The 24388-nt window shown below is 39.4% G+C and overlaps 2 protein-coding genes and 1 pseudogene across 2 annotated transcripts; all 3 read left to right on the top strand.

The window, feature by feature from the left end:
- Positions 1-231: 231 nt before the first annotated feature.
- On the top strand, positions 232-15938 carry nmd3 (NMD3 ribosome export adaptor). The gene is made up of 16 exons (XM_005807997.3): positions 232-300; positions 687-768; positions 3224-3358; positions 3474-3570; positions 4659-4739; positions 5216-5344; positions 7638-7728; positions 8419-8497; positions 8772-8868; positions 9871-9988; positions 12889-13034; positions 14060-14172; positions 14425-14497; positions 14683-14789; positions 15123-15193; positions 15517-15938. The coding sequence occupies exons 2-16, from the start codon at positions 725-727 to the stop codon at positions 15648-15650; spliced, it is 1515 nt and encodes a 504-aa protein (XP_005808054.1). The 5' UTR covers positions 232-300; positions 687-724; the 3' UTR covers positions 15651-15938.
- A 490-nt stretch (positions 15939-16428) lies between these two features.
- LOC102219338 lies at positions 16429-17415 on the top strand (annotated as a pseudogene).
- A 2929-nt stretch (positions 17416-20344) lies between these two features.
- On the top strand, positions 20345-23516 carry sptssb (serine palmitoyltransferase small subunit B). Its single transcript, XM_005808011.2, has 3 exons — positions 20345-20420; positions 20536-21102; positions 22799-23516. The coding sequence occupies exons 2-3, from the start codon at positions 20967-20969 to the stop codon at positions 23047-23049; spliced, it is 387 nt and encodes a 128-aa protein (XP_005808068.2). The 5' UTR covers positions 20345-20420; positions 20536-20966; the 3' UTR covers positions 23050-23516.
- Positions 23517-24388: the final 872 nt, after the last annotated feature.

Here is a 24388-nt window from a genome sequence, read left to right as displayed (position 1 = left end):
ATTCTCAACTATAATTTATATCACTTTCTGTGATATGAATTCAATTATATCTGTGACATAAATGTAATATATTAATATATTATATAAATTCCGCCATATAAATAAATAAAAATAAGAACGTATTTTAACGAATTTAACAACGTTATTTTTCATCACTTGGACATATTGGCGCTTTAATGCTTATGTTTGCAGTAAATTTATTCAGGCAAAACGAAGGCAGCAGAAGCGTCTCTAGGGGTCCTTTGTGACGCTTCCCACGTCGGTCCTCGGTTGTGAAAACGTGGAGTGCTCCTACTGAGGGTATGTCGGGATTTATTGTTGTTTCAGACATTGTTGTTTCTTGTCAGCACTCGGTTAGACCATTTGGGAGGAGAAAAAATGTTTGCCCGTTTGTTTCAGTTTATTCTTTAGTTGTTTTCCTTTAGAGTTACTCGGCAGCCGAGCAGGGTAGCCTTCAATGCTAAAAGTGTGCTACTAAACCCCAGAACATCAGCGGTGTTAGCAGGTTTAAAGTGATCGGTATTGTGTTTAGTCTCAGCAAATTTTACATGTTCGATTGTACATACTTATAAAAAAAGCAGTTTATTAAAACGGTATGAGCTATCGTAGTGTATTAAAGCTTAAATGTCTGTAGGAAAGCGTCAACTTTAGTTGACCAAATGCGTCTGTCATGTTTCTGTCAATAGAAATCAGGAGGTTCTTCTGTGATTTGTCGACCTGAGAGATGGAGTACATGCAGGCTCCAGCTGCCAGCAGTCAGGGGAACATGTGAGTTAAACAAGTGGAATCCATCCTCTGAGTTGGTTACATGTATTTTGGTACGACAAACATCCTTTGTTCTCTCATGATTGCTATTCACAAAAATCAATGGTGACACAATTATTACCTAACAAACCATTTAATTTAAATGTAACGGACACATTTCTATTCAAACTTTAAACACGAAATCGGAATTTAAAGGGATTTTCGATTAGTAATCTGTCACTTCCCTCATAAAAACTTCTTGTGCTACTTCTGCTGGAGAACTACAATAGAGAGAAACACAAAAAGTTCAGCTCGCCACAAGAGCTGCTGGTCATAATCTACACCGCCATTTCTCATCCACAGAACGAAATGGGACCAAACTACAATGATTAACTAAGTGTACGGTCATTACCATTAATACATAATTTATTTTGCACTTGCAAGCCTGAGTTGAGCATTCTAGTGTTCAAGTCAGGATTTTCTGTTTGTTGTGTTGTGAACTATAAGAGCCAATTACAATATTTCTTAGTTCTTATTTTTTTGTGTTTTAACACTGAAGGAACATTTTCACAAATGGATACTGTATTCACTCTGTATGCTGCTGGTTTAATGAAACTCAACCTGTCAGAATTGATAATAAAATAATCATTACGTCGTGCTTACACACAGTCATATATGGTATCAAACTTTACCAGCTTTGACTTTCCCAGCTGGCTACAGGGAGGCCTACTTGTTTTTATTTAAAGAGAAATGTAACTACTGGGTCTATTTCAGGACCTTCTTTTCTCTTTTACACCCTGTGCAATGTGTCGTGTAGCTCCAAAGTGACAACTCTGCCACGGCTTTCTTAAGACGGGCTCTTTATTAAATGCCGTGAAAACTACAGAAATAAAAGACAAAGCTTTAGACATAGATACATTTACAGACAGACAGGTGACACCTGCTTTGACAAAGGTTACCCTGTGGCCCTGTGGGGGGGTGTCCTGCCCCAAGTGGAGGAGTTTAAGTATCTCGGGATCTTGTTCACGAATGGGGGAAGAAGGGAGCGGGAGATCGACAGGCGGATTGGCGCAGCGTCTGCTGTCAAGCGGGCGCTGTACCGGTCCGTCGTGGTGAAGAGAGAGCTGAGCCAAAAAGCGAAGCTCTCGATTTACTGGTCGATCTACGTTCCCACCCTCATCTATGGTCATGAGCTTTGGGTCATGACCGAAAGAACGAGATCGCGGATACAAGCGGCCGAAATGAGTTTTCTCCGTAGGGTGGCTGGGCTCTCCCTTAGAGATAGGGTGAGAAGCTCAGTCATCTGGGAGGGACTCAGAGTAGAGCCGCTGCTCCTTCACATCGAGAGGAGCCAGTTGAGGTGGCTCGGGCATCTGGTCAGGATGCCTCCTGGACGCCTCCCTGGTGAGGTGTTCCGGGCACGTCCCACCGGGAGGAGGCCCCGGGGAAGACCCAGGACACGCTGGAGGGACTATGTCTCTCGGCTGGCCTGGGAACGCCTCGGGATTCCCCCGGAGGAGCTAGAAGAAGTGGCTGGGGAGAGGGAAGTCTGGGCCTCCCTTCTGAAGCTGCTACCCCCGCGACCCGACCTCGGATAAGCGGAAGAAGATGGATGGATGGATGGATGGATACCCTGTGGCCGCCTGCCACTTCGGAGGTCTTTAACCGAATGATTCGTCGTTGTTCACTCTAAACCAAAATATTAAGTAATTAAAACACCATAGCCAATAAATTCACAAAACATTACAAACATAACTACAAAATACCTTGACGACAGGACATGAGGCTGCTACACATAGCTCTGGCACGGGCTTCTGCTTCTTCTATGGTTATTTAAGTCTCGCAGCCTCACACACGTACACAAATCTCGCGATAACATTTGACAAAAAATTATTTGACACGAAATAAAATACAATCATTTAACACAAATCTTAAAACGTGAACCAAACAACTTAAAATGCATTATTCTATCTTTTAGAAATAAACATAAATTTTTTCAAGAAATAAACTATTTTATTGACACTTACATGTCGTTTCAAACAGGAAATCTCAGAAGAGATGCATAGGAGACGTTCTAAATATATGTCAACAACGGCATGTGTGGTTAACTATGCAACTGTATCTTATAACCTACTTTTAAAAGCAGCACTGATCAGAGTAAGCATACAAATTAGATTAAGCTGTATATAAAGTAAAATGCAAAAAAATAAATACAAGTATAACTATCAGAGTAATTGTGAAATCAAAATAAAGTTGACACTACATATTGGGTTAACAGCCAAGCTAAATATCTGGTGAGGTAGTGTGGCTGGAGAAAATTTTAAGGTGTTAAAAATGAATTTTAAAAAATCTGTAAAATTAACTCAAAATTGTGCCTTCAGGACGAATTTTGCATCATGACAAACATGACTACAAAGTCACCAGAGGGGCAGAAACGGGAGGTCTCCGGCTCTTTTAAAGTTTGTTTTCTCCTGCGCAGCCTGTGCTGTACCTGTGGTGTCCCCATTCCTCCCAACCCTGCCAACATGTGCGTGGCCTGCCTGCGCACTCAGGTCGACATCTCCGAGGGAATCCCCAAGCAAGTCACGGTTCACTTCTGCAAGCAATGTGAACGGTTCGTTTTCTACATTTGTTCAGAACCCCAAAGCAGCTGTCCGTTTTACAGCACAAGATAGCAAATCGTTGTTTCTGTAATGATTTAGAAATCCCGCTTGTTTCCTGTAAATCAGGTACCTGCAGCCTCCCGCCACCTGGATGCAGTGCGCTCTGGAGTCGAGGGAGCTTCTCGCTCTTTGTCTGAAAAAACTTAAGAGCTCAATGACCAAGGTAGGGCGGATTATTATCTTTCTACAATTTAAAAGACTTAAAGTGCAAGAGAGTCACGGTTTTAGTCCGAGGCTTGTGTTGCTAAGAATGAAATGCCTTATAAATGATAAAAGAAGGGATTTCAATGCAGAATTGCTTTTAGCATGTGAATGACTGTGCTTTCAAAAGTGCTTGCTCTAACACTTATAATCTTGCGCGTTTGCTTTTTTGTTAATAGATGCACTTCCTTGCAAAACTACCTCTTGAACTATTTTACTTTTAGTTGCCTAACAACCTCAAACTTTGATGTATTTTACTGATAATTTGTGTGATGAAGCATCACAAAGTTGTGCATAATAGTAAAGAGGAAGGAAATGATTAATTCAGTTTGGCTTTTTGATCATAATAGACTTGCCTTTGTTTTAATTTTTTAATTTCTTCTGCTTTAATATACTTCATTAATATACAGTTGTTAATAGATATTTTTATATTCAATGAAGTTGTATTTTGTTATTGTGATTTTCCCCTGTGCAGCAATAATAAGGAACTATTGTATTCTTAAAAATGATAGAGTGATTTTGTTGTGAAATTAATCTTTAAAATGTTTCCTGGTAATATCTGGATGTATTTTTCAATACTATCATTTAGTTTGATTCTATTGTTTAATAGGATTCATGTTGTCTTTTTCACCATACTCTTGTATATTGTATATAGCTATTTTTAAATGAAGGTTGCAGATATGTTATTAATATAAAAAACCACTAGTGTTCAAAGTTTTGTACAAATAATGATCTAAACAGTGTGTCATGCATTTACATACAGTATAAGTGGCCATTTGTATTTAGACCATTTCACTTGGATCCATACAAATACAACATAGGCAATCAGTTGCTTTCAGAAGTTAAGTGGACCATGTAACTTATGATGCATTGATATACATAGTGGAAACTGTCTTAGCACTACTGCAGAAGCTAGCATCTGCAGCCTCCCTATTAGTGCTTTTGTTCAACGAGGTATTCTTGACTCCCGATTACCTTCGCTGTCTGAATTTTAGAGCCGATGGATGCCCAGTTTAGTTTGACATTTCCTCCTCCTTCATAATTTTCCAGGTGCGGCTTATCGATGCCGGCTTCCTGTGGACGGAGCCCCACTCCAAGAGGATTAAGATGAAACTGACCATCCAGAAAGAGGTAGGAGGACAGAAAGGACGGGACAAGTGTGGACGGTGACATTTGCAGAGATTAAACCTGAATCGTGGCTCGTTTCTTTTAAATGGTAATTAGCAGTAGAGTGCAAATTTATAGATTTCCCTGCCTTTTAGCTAATAGTGTGTGTTAAATTATAGATAAATCTATTTGATATCTTAATTACAGCAGAGCAACAGATCTATTTGTTTGAGGGGAGCCGGTTTTACATGTGGCTGTTATCACATCCACTTGACCTTTAGGCAGAACTTGAGCTGCTGGACCTCTCAGTGCCAGCTCTTTTGTGCTGATTGTGAGCCTCGCTTTTGGCTCCAGTTTGAAGCTAATCATAAAATAATCACTGGTTTAATTTTCAAACTGCTTGGTTAACAAGTGAGTTTCAATAATTAAATGTACTCGGTATGTGTCGTTAATGCATCCGGTGCATATGCAGTGACTAATGGCTGTTTTTGTCGCTGCAGGTGATGAATGGGGCGATACTGCAGCAGGTGTTCGTGGTGGAGTTTGTCATCCAGTACCAGATGTGCGACGACTGCCACCGTGTGGAGGCCAAGGACTTCTGGAAGGCAGTGGTTCAAGTGAGGCAGAAGGTTTGTGTCGCTCTTCTGGTGATCTGATGATATTTATTGTATAATTTTAACTCCTGACGCATGAGGCTTTCTAGTTAAAACCTAGGGTTAGATTTGCCGAATTAGTCTGGGTTCAGAAAATGTACTTTGATGTAAACAATCATATATACTGACACACTGCATAATATCTACCTGTGATCCTTTAGTTGACTTTTAATCTCTCACTGTTTTAATTAGGTACTTATGAAAATACAAGGCTTTTGCATAGAAAAGGCAAAATAAGTGTTTGGTTGCAGGGAGGCGCATGTAACGGAACATGTTAGCTGCATTTAAGATATTTATGAGTGCAAACAAACTTCCTGCTCCTAGCAGGGCTAATCTATCCCATTTGGTGAAAAACACAAAGTCGTGTAGTCTAGATGAGGCGCTAAGTTTCTTGTCTCCTTCTGGTTGCAGGATTTCTTATCCATCTCACTTGTTTCATAAAATTCCTATGTTGTTTAGAAAACTCTTGAATCTTAATTTAATTGTCTTTCAAGTCTGTATAAAAACAAATTTGGGTGTAAAACAACAAAAAAAAGCTTAAATTTCCAGACTTAGAATGTATTCCGTTAGTTAGGGGGGGGGGAAATCAGAATTTAGGACAAGGTGTGTTTTTCATTAATTTGTAACTAAATAGTTCATTTGCCACATCACACACTGAAAACACAATCAATTTTAGTTCTCATTGCTGAAAAATAACTTGTATACAAAAATTTAAAAAAATCTGCAACAAATAAAAAGTAGCGATCAGCAGCATGAAAAAGAAATTAAAACATGCAGCAACAAATAAAATTGACATGTGAAAAACAAGATGTCTGACAGCAGCTGGAACGCCTCTGGTTTCAGGTAGCTGTAGAGAAAATTTCTGTTGATATGAAAATTATTTCAGAAACTAATGAGGTCTGTTTATGTGAGAACTTTTTACACAATCTGTGGCGTCTTGCTAATAAAGCAGAGGGAGTGAGATTGCACATCTGGATGGCATCAGTGTAGAAATGAAAGACAAATATGGTACCTTGTGATCATGTTTCCGATTCACAGCACATACAGAGAAAAGAGGTCAAACCCCGAAATGGACACTTTGAGTTTCTCTTGGAGAGAGTAAAATAGATTAAATACAACAAGTCTTCCTTTGGATATATATTGTAAGCTACTGAGGAGCTGTGCAGCAAACACCGGCCTCCTCCTAATTTTAGGATCCATTTTTTCAAATGCAGCTCTAATTTTTGTAATTTCTTTGAAAATCAGAGCTGCGTTGTAATCAGGTTCATGAGTTGGCAACATTTTCTTTACCAGCATTAGAGCTGCTAATGCTAAAAATGATTCTTCGATTATTTTGTTTTTTTTTTGAGTTATTGGCAGAGAATCCAGAAATTAATGCAATCGAAGTTGAAAATCAAAAAGGTAATTAGACCTCTTTTTTTTTTCCCCCCTCCTGTGGAAACTCCTCGATCAGGCATTTTGATGTGCCGTATGCCACATTAAAACATTGACACTAATATTTTCTGTAATTTTTAACAGAAAATAAAGGCATTAAAGATAACAAAATGATTCGATGAATCTGTTTTTAGCGTAATAGAACACAGTCGTGTACTGACAAGCCTAAGCACGTTTTTCACACTTGTAGTTCCGATTCTTCGGTCTGAATCAATAAAATTTGGTTCCTTTCCACACAGAGGAAATTAAATGCAAATTAAAATACACAACACGCAAAAGAGTGTTCAGTATTTTTACATGTTTCTGAGGACTGAGAACCAAATTCAAATACTGGAAGCAAATGCTATTCCAAGCTAGTCAAAAGCACAAGGAATGTCATCTTGTTGGTGCTTTTTCAGAAACTATTTCAGACAAAATTATTTGGTAAATGTACCAAATAGATTTTGAGAACACAACTTGGAAGTTGATTAGAGCTGTATGAACGGATGTGCTGCCTTTGTTTTATTAGTTTGTTTACAGCGTCCCACAATGCAACACACACCTGACTATGGGAAGGTGTTTGCCTCGGAAGCTGACAAAACATCATTTTTTTATTCTGCTGAATCAGAATATGTTCTCATTTGGAGACAATAAATATAAGCTAAAGCAATAAATGAAAAATGCCAGAATATGTAAAAAAAAAATAGAGATAAAAATGAGCTTGAAATCAAAATAAAAAATATGAACGCTTTGTTTCGACTTGATAAATAATCTGTGAGGTTTGTTTCAACATGCTGTAAATGGATATAGTGTTTATTGTTTCACTGTATTCACATGAATTTGTCTTTTCTTTTAGACTGTCCATAAAAAGACTTTCTACTACTTGGAGCAGCTGATCCTGAAGCATAAACTCCACCAGAATGCCTTAAACATCAAAGAAATTCATGGTAGGTTTGTGTTGTGTGTTTTGTTTTGTTTTTTTTTTTGTTCTCATGTTTTCAGATTTTACTCCCCTGAAGGAGTGGTTAGTGTTCTCATCTGGGCCTTTAATCCAAACTTGGACTGAACAGTGGGGAACTTGCCTGCGAGTTGGCGCGGAGCATGACGATATGTCAGGTGTTAATTAGCGCTTCCTGTACCAGAGCGCAAGCCGCGCATGCCTATCGCTGGCGCCAATCGCTTGCCACAGCTGGCCTCAGGAGGGCCTCATGGCGGCACGCGTTGTGCAGCTAATCAGAGCGCTGCAATCAGAGCCGGCACTTCAAACCAGCTTCTAGCAATGCAAGCTCGCTTCTCGCCCTTTTCAGATATGCTAAGAGCTACTCCAGGCATGCACACGCTGTGACAGCTCAGCAGCAGCAGCAGCTTTTTTTTTTTTTGCACTCTTGGACAGGATGAAAAAGTGGAATTTGGCTCTAAAGTGTAATCTAAATCATGTCTGTGTCGTGGCAGGACTTGAAAGCTTTATGAAGGTTAAAACATCTGGCTGCCATATTTTCCTCAGCTTTCCCGCGTGTGTGCGTCTGTGTGTGTGCGTGCTTGCATGCATACGTGCCCCGCAGCAGTGATGGCCGGTGAAGCACCTGTGATTAATTTGCCGGTGGAGCTTGTTTGATGGTGTTGGTCTTCTCTCGCAGAGGGCATTGATTTCTACTATGGCTCCAAGCAGCACGCACAGAAGATGGTGGACTTCTTGCAGTGCACCGTACCCTGCAGGTGAGCATTGCTTCTCTCTGGGCTCAGAAGGAGAAGGAAACCTTCAGTGATGAGATTACGCTCAGGAATTGTCGTAAACTGATTTATAAGATGATAAAATGTAAAATTGGTTATAAGAAGAAAACACTGGCTGGAATTATTACTTGCTTAAATCAATAGTTTCTGTACATCAACATTTTTATAAAAGTAGGCTAATTTAGTGTTTGAGTATCTAACTTGTAAAAGTAATTTCTGTAGAACTTGAAACCCATTATTTCCCACATGTTTCTTCCAGGTCCAAAGCATCCCAGCGCCTCATCTCTCATGACATTCATTCAAACACATACAACTATAAAAGCACCTTCTCCATGGAAATTGTTCCCGTCTGCAAGGTATGCTACAGATCTATTGCTATATTTCTGGCTTTTCATTTTAGATTGGATGTAAATATATGAATGAACAGACTGGAGTTGCTTTCTTTTTAGCTTTACTGTTAGTTTTGGAGATGCACCAATCAGAGATTTGTTTATTTCTAGTTTCTGGGTTTAAACTTTGAGCCAAAAACAAATTTCTAGTCAATAAGTGAAGCTGATACTGAAAATATCAAACTTTGATTCTTTTACTTTAAGTGACCACTTCTGCAATGAATAGTTCTTTTGTCTTTTCAACATTGTTGATACTTTTCACTAGAGGTGGCCATTTATCATATAGTTTATTGTGAACAGCTTCTTATCTCGATAAGAATTTTGAACTATTGTCATGTCAATGAATTTCAAATTATGTTAAAATGGGGGAAAAAAAACAAGATTGGCAGTATTAACAAAAATTTTATTTTTACTCTCTGTTCCACCAGAGCATCAATAAATATCAGCAAATTAACAAATATATGATTAAATGGAGTTTCTGTATGCAGTTTAGTGATACAGATTACACTCTAAGTGTGTCCCAAAGGAGCGTGTTTTAAATGAGAATCTTTTTTTACCATAATTTTATTATTATTACTATAATGCCATAAAATTCAAAATCCATATCAACCATGCCTACTTTTCATGGATTTGAACAAAAAAAAAATCAGTTTTTAGATTTTCTGATTGATTGCTCAATCAAGAAGCAAATTAGCCATTAGCTAAACACATCTCTCATAAATACATTAGAAATAAAAGCTAAAAGTTAAAGTATTCTCACATGTTGCTAGAAACCCAAACCCGGTCAGAAATGTTTATTAAAACAGTTGCTCAAAAAAATAAAATAAAATAAAACATGTGGAAAATAAAGCCTGAATTGATTTAAAAACTGAAACTAAATGTTTGGTTATCAGGTTATTTTATTTTCAATGACTCACTACCTGAAAGACTTGGTTTGATCCCACCTTGTTCTGTTTGTGTGGTTGTCAGGACAACGTGGTTTGTCTCCCACCACGGCTGGCGCAGAGCCTGGGGAACATGGGTCAGATCTGTGTGTGCATCCGAGTCACCAGCACCATCCACCTCATCGACCCCCGGACCCTGCAGAGTGAGTTTTAACACCAACTATGACTGCTGTGCCAGTAAGCAGTTTGGTAAAGTCCAGGTGAAGAGGCCGTAGCTTTCTACGCTTCTGTTAGGTTAATTCACAACATTTGAGTTAAATGTAGGCACTCCTGTGGATGTACTAATTAGTTTACATTAAATTTGTGACTCAACTAGGTGGCAGTTTCTGCCTAGACTGCAAAAACACAAAATCTAGTTTCTAGCGCAAAGATCTCAGTACACTTGAAATGAGACAAAACTAACTTACAAGTAATTTTTCAGCAATATGTAGGAACTTATTTAAAGTCTTTAATGCCTTAATATTGATGGAAAAGTATTAGTTCCATTGGCAGATTATTTCAATTATAACTTTGGAAAAACGTCTTATAAGTGAAATACTCTGACAAAGGAACTAGTATTTTTCTAGACCAAAAATACTTGGTAAGATGTGGTGTTTTTGTAGTGTAGCAGTCCTCTTAACTGACTAAAATGACGATAAAGTGACAGCCATCTTGACTACTTCTTAGTATCTGATTTAGCATCAAATGTGCCTATGGCAGAGAATTAAATGGGTAGGCAGTCCTTTTCACATAGATCTCCTTTAAAATCCAAGTGAGATGTTTTCTATCCTCCTTCTTTCATCCAAATGTGACAAATTCCCCTGGCACTGAGTTGGTAAATTCATAGGGGTACAGTATGTAAGTGACTGATGTTTGCAGTCTGCAGATTTTGTGCACAGGTTTTGGCCTGTGTGCGTTTCTTAAATCACAACTGGAACTCATTCCACAATCATCTCTGCACCCAAATCTGCTCCAGTGTTTGAATACTTTGGCTCCAACACACCAGGCCTCATTTATCAAAGAACATTTCTGTTTCAGTTTCACACAGTTACTCTCACTCAGTGGTTCCCAAAGTGTGGGCGCGCGCCCCCTGGGGGCGGGGGTGCAGTGCCATTGCAGGGGGGCACAGGAAGCAGTATAGATGAATGAAAAAAAAAAACAACAGTTACACAAAAGTGTTTCACTGTAAAGATGGTTTATAGTTTGTTTTGTTGCAACCTGAAGTGTGAAATAAACTTCAGTGGCGTTTGAAAACAAAATATGTGTAAAGGTTTATGTCTGGTTGAACGATGTGTGTGCCCAGTTGATTTTTTTTTGGGGGGGGGGGATTTTATTGTAATCCAATCCAGAAAATCTTTGGGAACCACTGCACTAACTGGTGTTTTACTAAACAAATGAAGAGTTGAGTCATCTGCTCTCACCTACTTTGTGGAAGCTCAGCAAAGTATTTGGCTTTTATTACCTCTACATTAATTAAGTACTAAGGAGTCTGTGCTATTAGAGATGTGAAATTAAATGCAAGTTATCGTTCACTTGTTTTGATGGTTCTGAATGTTCTGACTACCTTGCTGCTCTGTGATGCAACAAGCAGCTAATATTTCTCTTCATTGACTCAAACCTGCAATCGTCAGTTTAGATACTGAAAAATCTACTTTCGTTGTTTTTCTGTTTCTGCTTAATAGAAAATGAAAACGTTTCCTGTTTCCTGCTGTATCCAGTGCAAGAATGACTTTCTTTTTATTTTCCTTTTGATGAATTTGAGTTTAGTTAATACTAGAGATGCTGTGGTCAGAAGTTCATATTCAGCGACCAATTTCTTGATTTCTTTGAGGTCCATGTTACAAACATTAATGTTAAACGGAAACATAAGTTTAAGACGTCTGGGTTTGATTAAAAACACAACTACATAAAGAGACATGTTGTTTGTTGATGTATATACAGACTAAGAAAGCTATGATTGCAGCAATAAAAAATTTATTTATCGTTACTTTGATAGTAAATATCTGATAAGTAGAAGTTAATCCTTTTATTTCCTCATTTTCTGTTTGATTCAGCACTACTGCCTCAATCCTGGGAGACTTTCAACACATTTTTTTTAGGATAATTTTTCACTTTTACTCTTTTAGGCCAAGGAATTTACTATTTTGACACCTTCTTAAAAAGATTAAAAGCTGAAATGTGCTACAAATTTTCCACTGAATATAACAAGTCATTTTTTTAAAATCACACATGTATTCATTTATTTTGTGCAGTTGTTCAGTTTCAGCTGTGCAAACAGTCTGAGAACAGTTGCCACAGGTAACAGTAAGTATTTGTGTGCATCTTCTCGACTTCTGGTTCATCTGACTCATTTGCCTTCATTCGCAGCAACATTAAAGACACAGAAAGTCGTCTAACAAGCCACTTTTAGCACTGTGCACTCATGTTTGAGCCATTTTAATTCCATGTTTTTCTTCAAATTCCTGACAAATTTAAGCGGCGTGAGGATGTGCCTCCATGGTTGGTGCAGCTATTTTTTATGTGAGCAAACCTCTGACATCCTGCCACGGCACACATGTTTTTAATTGCACTTCAAAGAGCGGCGGGTTTGCTGTGGTGCAACGTTTCTGAGCCGACTGAATCTGCTCCACAGCCTTGGGTCTGTGGAGCAGATTCAGAGTCGGACACTAATTAACTTGTTTTTCTTTTTTTTTTTTTGCTTGAGCAGCTTATTTGTCATAGAGAAATGAGAAAATTCTGTGGAATTTATTTAAAAGAATAGACAAATGGAAAAACGTTAAACATGGAAATCACACTCTGTAAAGTGTTCACATCCTCAGGAATGACTAGAAAAACAAATGTGCTATAAGTGAGCATTCAGCCTAGATTAGGTTTTATGTTTGTTTTTTAGTTAAATATATTAATTCTGGTTGAGTCAATAGGAATGACTTCCTATTTATTATTTGTTTACTTCATTGTTTTACAATTTAAAATTAGCATGTCACATGATGACATACACACTAATTGTGAATGAAAAGGAGTAGTTTGAAGAAAAAACTCATATCGTCTACCCTCGTCTCACCAGTTGCAGAAGTTGATGGGAACACATACTGGCGTAACCCCTTCAACAGTCTCTGTAGCCCCCGGCAACTGGAGGAGTTCATCGTAATGGACGCCGACGTCATCAGAGACCAGAAGCTGGGCGCTGGAGCTGGCACGAGGTCCAACAAGGTGAGGCTCTGGGTGGGGTGTGTTGGTGCAGAACAGTTTGCAATGCAGGGGAACATTGCTCTTCTCTTGGAAGGAAAATCGATAGCAGACCATTACATTATCGCTGAACCTGTATGCGGGACTGGAGCCAAGATGACAGAACCTCACAGGAGTGATTGGAGTTGGGTTCCCATCTTCTTTCCTCTGTCTGAATGCTGCGCTTTCATTGATGTTTTCCAAAAGAGCCAAGAGAAATGTTGTTTTCTCACAAGTTTTCATTGAAAGAACAATAATCCTTAAGAGAGCTTAAATTCATGTATTTAAAATTAAGCCCTTAAGGTCATCTTAATTTTGTTAAAAAAAAAAAAAAGTAAGTCAGCGTTAAATACGTTAATCACTTTTCTTACAGTTTATTGTGGATTATTTAATTTCCTATGTAGTGTTTTGTGAGTTTTTTTTTTGTCTCACACAGACATTTTCATTGCATTCTGTGTCTTGGTGTGACATGAACTCTGAAGTCGGAGGTTTAGTGGATTTTAAACATGAAAAATTGGACTTAAATACTAGTTGGTGAAACCTGCAGAAACCCTGAATAGAGAGACTGTGTTGTCTGCTGCAGCTGTCTGTGAGGTCAGTGTGATGTAAGTCACTCAACCAAGGAATGTATTACAAAGTGCTTGAGGGGAGCAATGTTCTAAAGGGCATTAAACGCCTCACTGTACATTTAGTCCACACACCAACAGCCATTAAAGATTTAAGAATCCTGTTACAAGCTGAATTGTCAACTTTAGCTCGATTTAGAGAGGAGGAGCATTAGGCTGCTGCTTCAGAAAACTTCTCTCTTTACAAAGATCCTCAGTAGAAGCAAATGTTCTAAAGACTTTTTCAGATATTCTAGACATTGTAGCAGCAGTCGTAAATCCTGCAAATCCAGGAATGCGTTAATCCAGGAATGCTTTAAAAGCCATTCCTGCAGAAACTCCCTACAGTGAGAAAATAAAAGTTGTTGACTTCCAATGAATTAAACCTGTACATTTATGTCGCAGCACACACTGGCTGAGGTGTGGGTGCAGAAAACCTCGGAGATGGATTCGAGTCAGCAGTATCACTGCCGTACATTCCTGGGCCATCTGCTTAACATCGGAGACCTGGTGATGGGGTGAGTGTGTGGGATCGGTGTCAAGTCACAAGATGGCTGGCGAGATCTGATGTGTGCATTTGGGCCAAATTGTAATTGCTACATACCATCGTTTCTCTTTTTTTTCCACTTCTGATCTCTTCCCACATAAAGAATCTGCCAAGGATGGCAACTTTTTTGTCCCAAATTTGCTTGATTCACAGTGGAAGCACTGAATCGAGTCTGGGTGACCTAATTTCTGAGTCTGACACAAGCTTTAACATTTTTCTGCAGGTACGATTTTGCCAATTCCAACATCAACGATGAGTACCTGAACAAAATGAACCCACACCATCTTCCTGATGTGGTAGGTTTTATCTAAGACTCCCTAAAATCCCAGATATTTAGGGTCTTTTTTTGTTTTTGTTTTTTCTTCCAAACACTGCCACCTTGTGGCAAAAGAAAACACTGCCTCTAAATCTGTCGATGTCAGAGGATCCTGTTCTCATGTTATTGTCTGTATTCAAATACTTTTCTTTTGGACTGTAAAAGGTGCTGATCAAGAAGAGTTATGACCGCAGCAGGAGAGTGAAGCGCAGGAACTGGAAGCTGCAGGAGATGGCCAGAGACCGGGAAGGCATGGACACCGACGACGAAAGGTGGGATCACAGTTCTTCCTCTCTGTTGTGTCCTGCAGCTTTATAAAATTCACCTTTTTTTTTAATTGGTGAATTTATTTGAGATTCACAGCAGGATGTTCGTAGCTGGTAGCCTGTTGACTGTTTGCTTCTGAGCTATTTTTAGATTACTTTCATCTGCAGATTTATTTTTCATTTAATCTAATGCTCTAATCTAAATACTTTGGATAGCTAAAAGGTGACTAATTTGTTGATGGGTAGTTCAAAAACGTGCTAAATATCCTGTTAATGTTGATTTTCTTGTGTGCGCAAGGTTATTTACCACGATTTTGTTTTTTCCTTTTCTCCCTTTAGACAATACCAGGACTTCCTGGAGGACCTGGAGGAAGATGAGGCATTGAGGAAAAATGTCAACATCTACAGAGGTGAGCCTAATGTGGCTTCAGTTCAGCAAAAAAAAAATGTCACACCAAGACAAATGGATCCCATTTATATTTGATCATATTAACTGTAATTTGGTTCAAATTAAAAAAAAATCTATTTGAGTAATTAAATACAGTCTTAATAATAATACAATATAGTTAAAATTAGTTTACCATACAACATGTGAATGTAAAGTACTATTTAATGTCACTTTTGTCAGATTGCAGCTCAGTAATTGATGTCTGCTGCTTCATTTTTTGTAAAATCACTCATTTTACGACTTAGATTTTATTTAAAAATGAGCGATTTTTCCTTCCTACGACAGATGCCTCAAAGATCCCAGTAGAGAGCGACACCGACGATGACGGAGCGCCGCGCATCTCCCTAATGGAGATGATGGAAGAGCTCAGCCTGGCGGACGCTACCGGAGGAGAAGGTGCCGACATGATGACTGACTGACCAGCTCTTTCATGGTTCTGCCTGGCCTTGACATTGAATGTGTCAGATTCATATCTGCTGATGGAAAAAGCGACTACACACATCCCGCAGCATGTTAAGGACAGAGAATGTCTGATGAGGCAGTAAAGAGTTTTTTGAACTGTGGTGCAATGATTTGTAACCCCACCGAGGCTCAAATAGTCTTTTACTGAGAAACTAGCCTTTCAGCCTCACATTAATTAAATGATCTCTGTACCTGTAAATACTCCATCTAAAATCCAAATGATAAATATACTTTATCAAAATAAATGTGACCTTTATATTTTTCTTTTTCTTAAAATATCCACCAGAGGGCGCTTTGGGCAAAAAAACAAAACAAAAAAATAGGGACAATGCATTCATGTACATGTATCTCCACTTGCAGTAAGGTGAATCAGTAGGTCACATAATGGTTTCATTTGGCTACTGTGGCCAATATGCAAAACCTTTCATGTGGAAAGCATGTTGAGGTAAGTAACGTTCAGTACGTGCTTTGAAATCCGATGGTGCTGGAGATATAAATTTGATTTATAATTTAGATTTCAATGGCACCATTGTCTGTGGCCACTCCACCTCTCCAGATCATCTATGTTTATTGGCCGTACGTGTCCGTCGGCACTTCAGAGGAACATTTACATTTCCCACCTGAAATCAGCTTGTGTATGCAAAAGAACTCTCATTACTGTCAAGTAATGAAGTAGAGCTTTCAGGTCGTGAAGAGTTTGTTGTTTTGAGGTTACAATATCGCAGCGATTATAAAATGGAAATATTGTTTGTGGTGCATGACCGGGTGCAAAGAAAACAAACTGAAAAGCGTCCAAGTCCTGAGTGTGAAAACAGGAGGCTGACTGAAAACATGAGACGCCTCAAACAAGATTCCAGACCTGTGACAAACCTCATGAGGAACCTGTCTGCCTTATCCAGCTGGTACTCTGTGTACATGACTGCCATTGTCTTCACTGTGTACATGTACGCAGCGTGGCATGGCTGGACCATCCCCATCTTCCTGTTCCTCACAATTCGCCGCCTTTCCCTGAATTATCTTAATTTCCAGAAGCTGGAGGATCCAGTGGAGCATCATACCTCAAGTGTCTGAGTCATTGGAACCTCCAAAAGAAAACTTGAATGTATCTGAGAAGTTCCAGTTGGTTCTCAATGTCGGTCATAAAGCTCAGAATCTTTTTGGAGACATGGCCGACATCCTTGAGAAGACAAAAAATCTGTTCATGTGGGTCCGGCCAGAGTTAACTCAGAAGTTCTACATGGGCTGTGGTTGACCTTTATCTGCTTGTGCGTGTTACCTTACCAGCTGCTGGGCTTCAACATAGGTGTTTCTGCAGGTATCAAGTTATTCATCATTGACTTAATCTTTAAAAGTTGCCCCAAGTTACAGCAGCACCTTGATGCCCCCTACACCATCTGGACCAACATACCCACTGACCTGCAGCTGAAGGAGCACAGCAACACCACCCTGAGGAGACGGGTTGGCACAGCAGGGGCCCGAAGGAGCGGTTTTTTTTGCTGCTCTTCTCGGTGCCAGCAGAGAAGAAGGCCGATACTACAACACAAAGAGAGGAGCTTTTCATGAGCTTTTCAGCCTTCCGGAGAGTGAGCGCCCTCTGCCAGTGTGTGAGAACAGCTGGCTTTGCTGCCTGATCAACAGAGACAGGAAAATACCAACACACTACTGTACATCAGTCCCGGAGTCCTATATCTTACGGAGAACTACTTGTGTTTTGAGAGCTAGCGGGAGTAAAAATAGGTAGTAAGAGGTAGAAAATTCAAGTCTAGGATTCCTGTATAAACCCTGAAAAAGCCGACTGCACAAATCATGGAAAGTAAATTACAACGTTCTTGTGTTTTTGCATAATGCGCGTTGGTTTTATTTGGAAGCTAAGCTGCTTTTGTTGCCTCAGCTGCAGTAAAATGGATTTAAATGCTGCATTGCCTTGCCAAAGTGTTTATACCCCTGGAACCTTTCCACTTTTAATCATCTCACAACCACTAACTTACATGTAGGCTGTTGGGATTTTATGCAATAGACCATCACAAATCACTGCGTAGCGCTGAAGCAGAAGAAGATGCTAAGTTTTAATCATCTTGCTACAAATAATATTGTAAAAACTGCAATGTGCCTTTGTTTACCACCTCATTTAAATAAAATTCAGTCATATTCAGTTGGAAATTAAAAAATTGAGCTCTGAGTAGGTTAAGATCACAGAACTTCTTCTTATACTGAAGGCCTCAGAAAAACAAACCACATTGTGGTAACCAAGAAACACACCAGACAAGTCAGAGAGAAAGATGTATAGAAGGTTAAAGCGGGGTTTTGTTGGTGTAACAACCTTGAACATCTCATGAAATAATTATCCATTCCCTAAAAATAGACTATGGCACGACTGCAAACCTTCCCAGGCTTGGAAACCAAAGCTGTGGTGAACCATCATGTAAATAAGCCACTGCTAGCTTGGAGGAGGGTGTTCTGGTCAAATGGAAGCAGGACTTAATTTTTTCCCCTTGCATCTGAAACCCTATAAAGTCGAAAACTCAATGAAGTCGAAAACAAACACTGCATACCACCCTGGACACAACAATCCCATAATTAGGCCTTGCTTTTTTGTAGCACTTCATGTGGTCTTTATTAGCAAGAAAAACAGAAAGTTAGTTTTTCTTCCATAAGTTGAAGAAAGAGGAAGTGATCTAACAGTCCAGTCTGTTGTCCAGATGTACTCCAAGGTATCTATATTCCTCAAACACCTCCGCTTCTTCTCCCATGATGGCATGATCTTCATGACACACACACACACCCACACACACGTCAACAAGGTATAAATAAATATATGTAGCTAACATCGGCGCAGTTTCACTTATTGGAACTATTTTGATATGTTAAAAAAAAAAGGACACATATAGGCTGATACTGACGTTACTGTTACATATCCCTAAAACTACGTATCCACTTTCATCCACAGCTGTGTGATACTTTGTGTTGCTCTTTCACATGAAACAATAAAATATATGAAAGTTTGTGGTTGTAACAGATTAACATGGGAACCAGCTTGAGGGGACGTTTTGAAGCACTTCATGTGGCGTTTATTAGCAAGTGAAAGCAGTTGAATTGTTTTTCATTGTTCTGATTTTATTTATATATATTTTTTGTTTAATTTTAAAGCAAGAAAAGTCAGGAGTTGTGTTTGTTTTGTTTTTTTTACCACCAGATTTGTTGTTTTCCTTTATATAATCATGTAGTCTACACTCTAGAGGAGCGTCTGTGTCGCCGTGTTTTGGTCTTTTGTGACACATGTCACATTTTACCTCGAGGAGAGCCGGTCTCGTTTTTCCCAAACCTGAGCTCGGTAATCAGATCCACTTGGGAAAGTGATAGAAGTGAATCCACAATGTGAGTGTGTATTTCACCATCACTATGTTTTTTTCTTCCTTTCTTGCGTTTACACAGAATACTTTCACATCGTTAACTCTTGTACGTTGCATTTTAAACTGTTTCAAGATGTTACAGAAAAACAATGTGATCTTTGCTGATTCCTTGTGTACATAATTTTCTAAATACCAATTTAAAAACAGGTCGGTACTCACAGGGTCGTTTTACCTCTAATCTTAACCTGAAATCTGTTCGGACAGATTCAGTTTCCATTTATACCCCAACAAAACAAATAAAATAAAATGTATCCATGCATAACTGGTGCCCCTTATCAGCGCTGCTGGGTGTTTACACATCAATAATGCAGCGTCACAACTGAGCTGCTCAGCAAACCTACAATTAAGGAGATACGATTTCCTACATCTGTTCGATCCCTTCCCCAAAATGAAACAGGTTGTCCTGCTTTGAAGTGGAAAAAGAAGCTTCCAGAAAGCAAACAAGGATGTCAGGTTATTCAGATTTTCTAGACTAGTGTATTTATTTCGTCATTGGTCATAAAGGCTGCAAGGTTTAGCTCTGAAAATCTTTATATTGCTGCAGAAACTTCACACTGGGCCTCAAGTAATTTGGATTTTGTGGCATTCCACTCTTTTTTCAGGTCTTAATTATCCAATAAGATGAATAACAAGTCCTGAAAATAAGTTTTTAGACCAATGAGATTCAGTCCAGTCTTTTTCCTCGTTAGCAAAGGTAAAAACTGATGGAGCTGAAGAAGAAAGTTTTGTTACCTATATCCTGGATATACGCACTTGATGACTTTACATCCACTAAACCAGGGGTCTCAAACTCCAGTCCTCGAGGGCCGCTGTCCTACAGTTTTTACATGTGTAACAGGTACAAAACACTGGAATGAAATGGTTTAATTACCTCCTGCTTGTGTAGATCAGTTCTCCAGAGCCTTAATGACCTAATTATCCTGTTCAGGTGTGGTGCAGCAGAGGCACATCTAAAAGTTGTGGGACTGCAGCCCTCGAGGACTGGAGTTTGAGACCCCTGCACTAAACTTTCCACGTATTCTTAGATATGGCTATCTGTGTACAGCCAGCTCCTTTTGTAATGATCTCAAGTGTTTATTCTCCTTTTGACAGACATCACTACCCGCCCGCTGAAAACCTCCAGTCAGCAGCCTTTCTTTGACTCTGTAAGCTACAACACAGCCATTACATAATACATTACAGTGTGAAGAAATTCTGCTTTTAAAGATGTTTGTGACGTATTCTAAATTCAGAGTGAGCAGAAGAGTCAGGAGAAGCAAAATTCAAACTGGTTAAATGCAATGTGTCTGTTATGAGGAGCCACACACACACTTTTCGGTAAGATTTAATTTCTCTGTTACAAATACTTTTTAAATTGAGTACTTAGATGTCCTTGCAGTTAATTTCAGATTTTACAATGAATCAGGTGTCGTTATACCATTAAATGTTTCAGATTTGGGGATCTTTAATAATGACCAACCCGGTTGCTGTGAGTGTGCAGCAGCTTGTTTTTCCGTTCCGCCGCTGCTGCTGCTCGCTGCGTCAGGAGGAGGGGGGAGAGAGACTGCGGCGCAGCTTCTGGCTGCAGGATGGCGGGACGGCAGCGCCAAGGATGCGGCATGGATTGGAGAAAAGTTTAGGAACGCCGCACATAGCAGGGCATCATGCATGACGCAAAAAAAGAAAAAAGACAACCGCAGCCCGGAATACATCGGCTCCCTTCTGCGCCCTCTGATGCACCAGCCGCTTCCTCTTAGCGCACACTGACCGGCCTATGCGTCAACCGGTCCGCCTCCTCCGTCGCTCCACCTGCATGACCCGCGAGCCAGGTGAAGGGTTAGTGTAAACACGAGCCGTGGGTGTGGTGCCGTTTCCAGAGCATGCATGAGGGCTGAATGTATACATATGAGAGAGAGAGGGGTGGACTGGCGATACAGAAAGCAGCGGAGCAGCAGGGGGGACGCGGGCTGCAGCTGGTCCTGTTGCAGAGGAGACAACCAGGGGGTTCCCACCGACAGAGGTGAGTAACAAACCCCTTCTTATATATATTCAATCTAAAGATTAATTGTCATTTCTGATGTACTTTTATTGAACTCAGCCGTCGGTCTGGGATGTTGCCCACAATCTTCCTTTTTGCAAACAATCAAAATAGTAGATGTAAACAAGTCCAAACCGTGTTTTCTTTTTGTCTCTGGCTCATGTTTATGCAGTCTTTATTTATGAATTTGGCCAAATCCTTTGTCAAATTCCTTTGTAATTAAAGCCTTCCCCCCATTTTCTCTAAAAAACAAAACAAAAACAAAAACAAACACACATGTAAGTAGGCACACATTCAGCTGTTGGCCCATCCCTCCTTTCCACAGTGACAGGAGCTACACTCACATCTGCACAATTTTAATTGGGAAAAATTAAATAAACACATCTTCCTTCAATATTTGTAAAATGGAGCACTTGATCCCAGAGCAGAAAGTGCTATAGATGTAGGTTAGAAAAACACGTTCAGCCGTCTGATCGTCTGGGGAAAATTGCACAGCCGCTGCTTATATTTCCCTTGTGAAATGGTAAACCCAAGCGTGGGTGATAAGTGATGACACCTTTCAGGTCATGTGGGAGCTGTGAGCGTGATTTCATTGGTGTTTTTCCTGTAATTTGTTTTGCAAGGCTTTCTTGATTTCAGGGCACTGCTGTGTTTATTTTTTTTAGAGGTATTTATGTCCAAGAGTGGATGGGGTCCTGATGGGAATTTGATTTGCTCACCACTTCCAGTCAAACCCATCACAGCCTCCGTATTTATCTGCCTTGAACTGTCTGAGCTTTGATTGTTGTGCATTTTAAGATTCTTAGATTTCATGATTTTTGTATTAAGACAACAGATATATTGATTTTAATCGCAGAATTTATTTCTGGAAATCTTACAGTTATTAGTGTCGTGAAGGAGGGGTCAGATTCATTGTGAATATGCCGATAACTTTCAATGGAAAACTATAATTTATTGATCTATTGATTGATTTCCATTTATTTACTCTGCTATGCAAGTCTCTGACACCATCGCAGACTTGTGTAGTGATTGGTGTAGTCAAATCACCACTCGTGTAGTGATTTTATTACCAAGTGATTGGTGGGTAATAAACAAATTAAACTATAACTCTCACCTATCGCACAACTAATAGTTGTTGTTACAGTTGCTGTTCTTTTAAAGCCTAAATAAATGTGATTAGAAAATAAATAAATTTAAATCACTTAAAAGTTACCACTCAAACAGCTGAAGTGGTAATAAAGTTGACTTATTTCTTTGGTCAACTTTGTGTTAGAGGAATCTTAAAATAATCTTTATTCACAAAACTAAAGTCACAAGGTAAACCAAAAATTATTTTGTCTCAAGAAAACTGAAACTCAGGCCAGCCCGTATTTCACATTGCGTTTGTATTTGGATGCACTCAAATGCACACAGCACATTCTACATAGCTCATGTAATTTTAACATGTATTTCCTTTTGTAACATTGTGGAGTGTTGTACTCCCATTTATTTGTGGTAGGATGGAAATTTAAATATGTTGTTTTGTGAAAAGTGCTGCTGCAATACTTTAACTTCTCTTTAACATTATTTACAGTCAGAACTTATGTTACAGTTCCAACTGTAAAATCCCATTCAAACCACTTCACTTTCCGTTTCCCTTCGCTTGTTTAAACCCCACCTCTGTTTGCCCACTCCCCAGCTGGCAGGATGAGCTTCAAAAACATGCGGGAGTACCTGGCCTGGCTGTACTACCAGTACCTGCTCATCACCGGCATCTACGTCCTGGAGCCGTGGGAGAAGTCCATCTTTAACTCTGTCCTCTTCTCCGCCATTGCCATGGTGGTCTACACCTCGTACGTGTTCGTGCCCATCCACGTGCGTCTGGCTCTGGAGTTTTTCTCCGAGATCATTGACGGCCAACCGGAGAGCGCCATGGCGCTCATGAACTAGAACGAAGGAGGAAAACGGAGGGAAAAGACTCATAAAAAAAAGAAGAAGGGGCGGCGTGTAAATGTGACCTTAAGCGTCTCCCTTCTTCACCCAAACCACAAACCGGACACTTTCATCGACACTGAAAATATGAAGATCTTGCCGGAATGATCTGGAGGCCTTACTCACTTCTTTTGGATCCCTCGCCCTCTGGCCTTACCCGATGGTATTACGCAGCAGTGCTTTAATTTCCTGCGCTATTGAAATGTTTGGTTTTCCTTTTCCTCGCCATATGTCCTGTTTAAGTGCATCCCACCTCTGGGTTTTGCATGACGGGGCCGTACATGACAGGTGGATTTGCATGCTTGACAACCAACAAAGCACAACCGGTCTCCTTTTGTTCTTCTGGATGCAAAAGTCATGAAGGTATTCCAGAAGTTCTGATTTTAGCTTATTAAGACCTGGACATCATGGAAGAAATAATTCCCCCCCCCCCCCCCCCCCCCCAGAACTAAAGCAGTGAAGGTTATGAAACTTTTTTCTCAACTTTTCTTTAATTTTTTTCTAAATCTGATTGTGTTTGAAATGACAAACGCAATATATGCCATGCTTCACATGTAGCGGCACCCTGCATAAACTCATGTAAAAAACATTAGAATATTTTAATCTTTTACTGCAGTAGCACAACCTTTCACAAAACATGGAGAAATCCAACTTTTAATTTGAGAACATTTAAGTGGAGAAAAAAAAATACAACATAGAAAAACGATTTACCCAGGTTCAGCGTAGTTCACCTTCATTTGATTCCTAAAAAGTAAGTGTATTTAAGCAGTTTTTAAAAATCTATGCTTTACTTTTTTAAGTTGATCAGAGTGTCTAATCATTTTTTTTGGTAACAGGTCTGTTTCTTGTCCACTATTCAAAATGGGAAAGATTAGAAAGCTTATACTAAAAAAAAAACAACAAAAAAACCCTCCAGGAATCCATTTCTTTCCCTCTTTTGCCTAATTTTCTAGCGTCAAAGTAGCATTTGGGTCTTCATCAGATATTTATGTTAATATGATCTAACACAGAGCCTTATTTTTTTTATCCGTCCCTCAGACAAGATGTCTTGCGAGACAAGTAAAGCAAACTTGTGTTGAGCTTCATATATTAGCTCCAGTAAAACAGCTGCTTGCCTGCGCTTCCACATATCTTCAAAGATTCAAACAGCTGGAACTGTGACGAACGAAGCCGCTTTGCTTTGAGAAGGGAGATGAAAACAAAAGTTTGATTTTAAAGATTAGAATAATTTTTTTTTTTTTTAAAAAGAGAGAGATGATATCTCAATAAAACTAATTTACTTTAAAGGCCGGCCGGT

The sequence above is a fragment of the Xiphophorus maculatus genome, chromosome 18 (genome assembly GCF_002775205.1).
Source record: "Xiphophorus maculatus strain JP 163 A chromosome 18, X_maculatus-5.0-male, whole genome shotgun sequence".
In the NCBI taxonomy this organism is placed as follows: Eukaryota; Metazoa; Chordata; class Actinopteri; order Cyprinodontiformes; family Poeciliidae; genus Xiphophorus; species Xiphophorus maculatus.
This window is presented reverse-complemented; position numbering and strand designations above follow the sequence as displayed.

Coding starts and splice junctions, on each gene's coding strand:
- sptssb (XM_005808011.2), top strand. CDS start 20,967: ATGAGGGCTGAATGTATACATATGAGAGAGAGAGGGGTGGACTGGCGA. Junction 21,103..22,798: donor GGGGGTTCCCACCGACAGAG/GTGAGTAACAAA, acceptor CCCACTCCCCAG/CTGGCAGGATGAGCTTCAAA.
- nmd3 (XM_005807997.3), top strand. CDS start 725: ATGGAGTACATGCAGGCTCCAGCTGCCAGCAGTCAGGGGAACAT. Junction 3,359..3,473: donor TTCTGCAAGCAATGTGAACG/GTTCGTTTTCTA, acceptor CCTGTAAATCAG/GTACCTGCAGCCTCCCGCCA. Junction 13,035..14,059: donor CTGGCACGAGGTCCAACAAG/GTGAGGCTCTGG, acceptor TTTATGTCGCAG/CACACACTGGCTGAGGTGTG.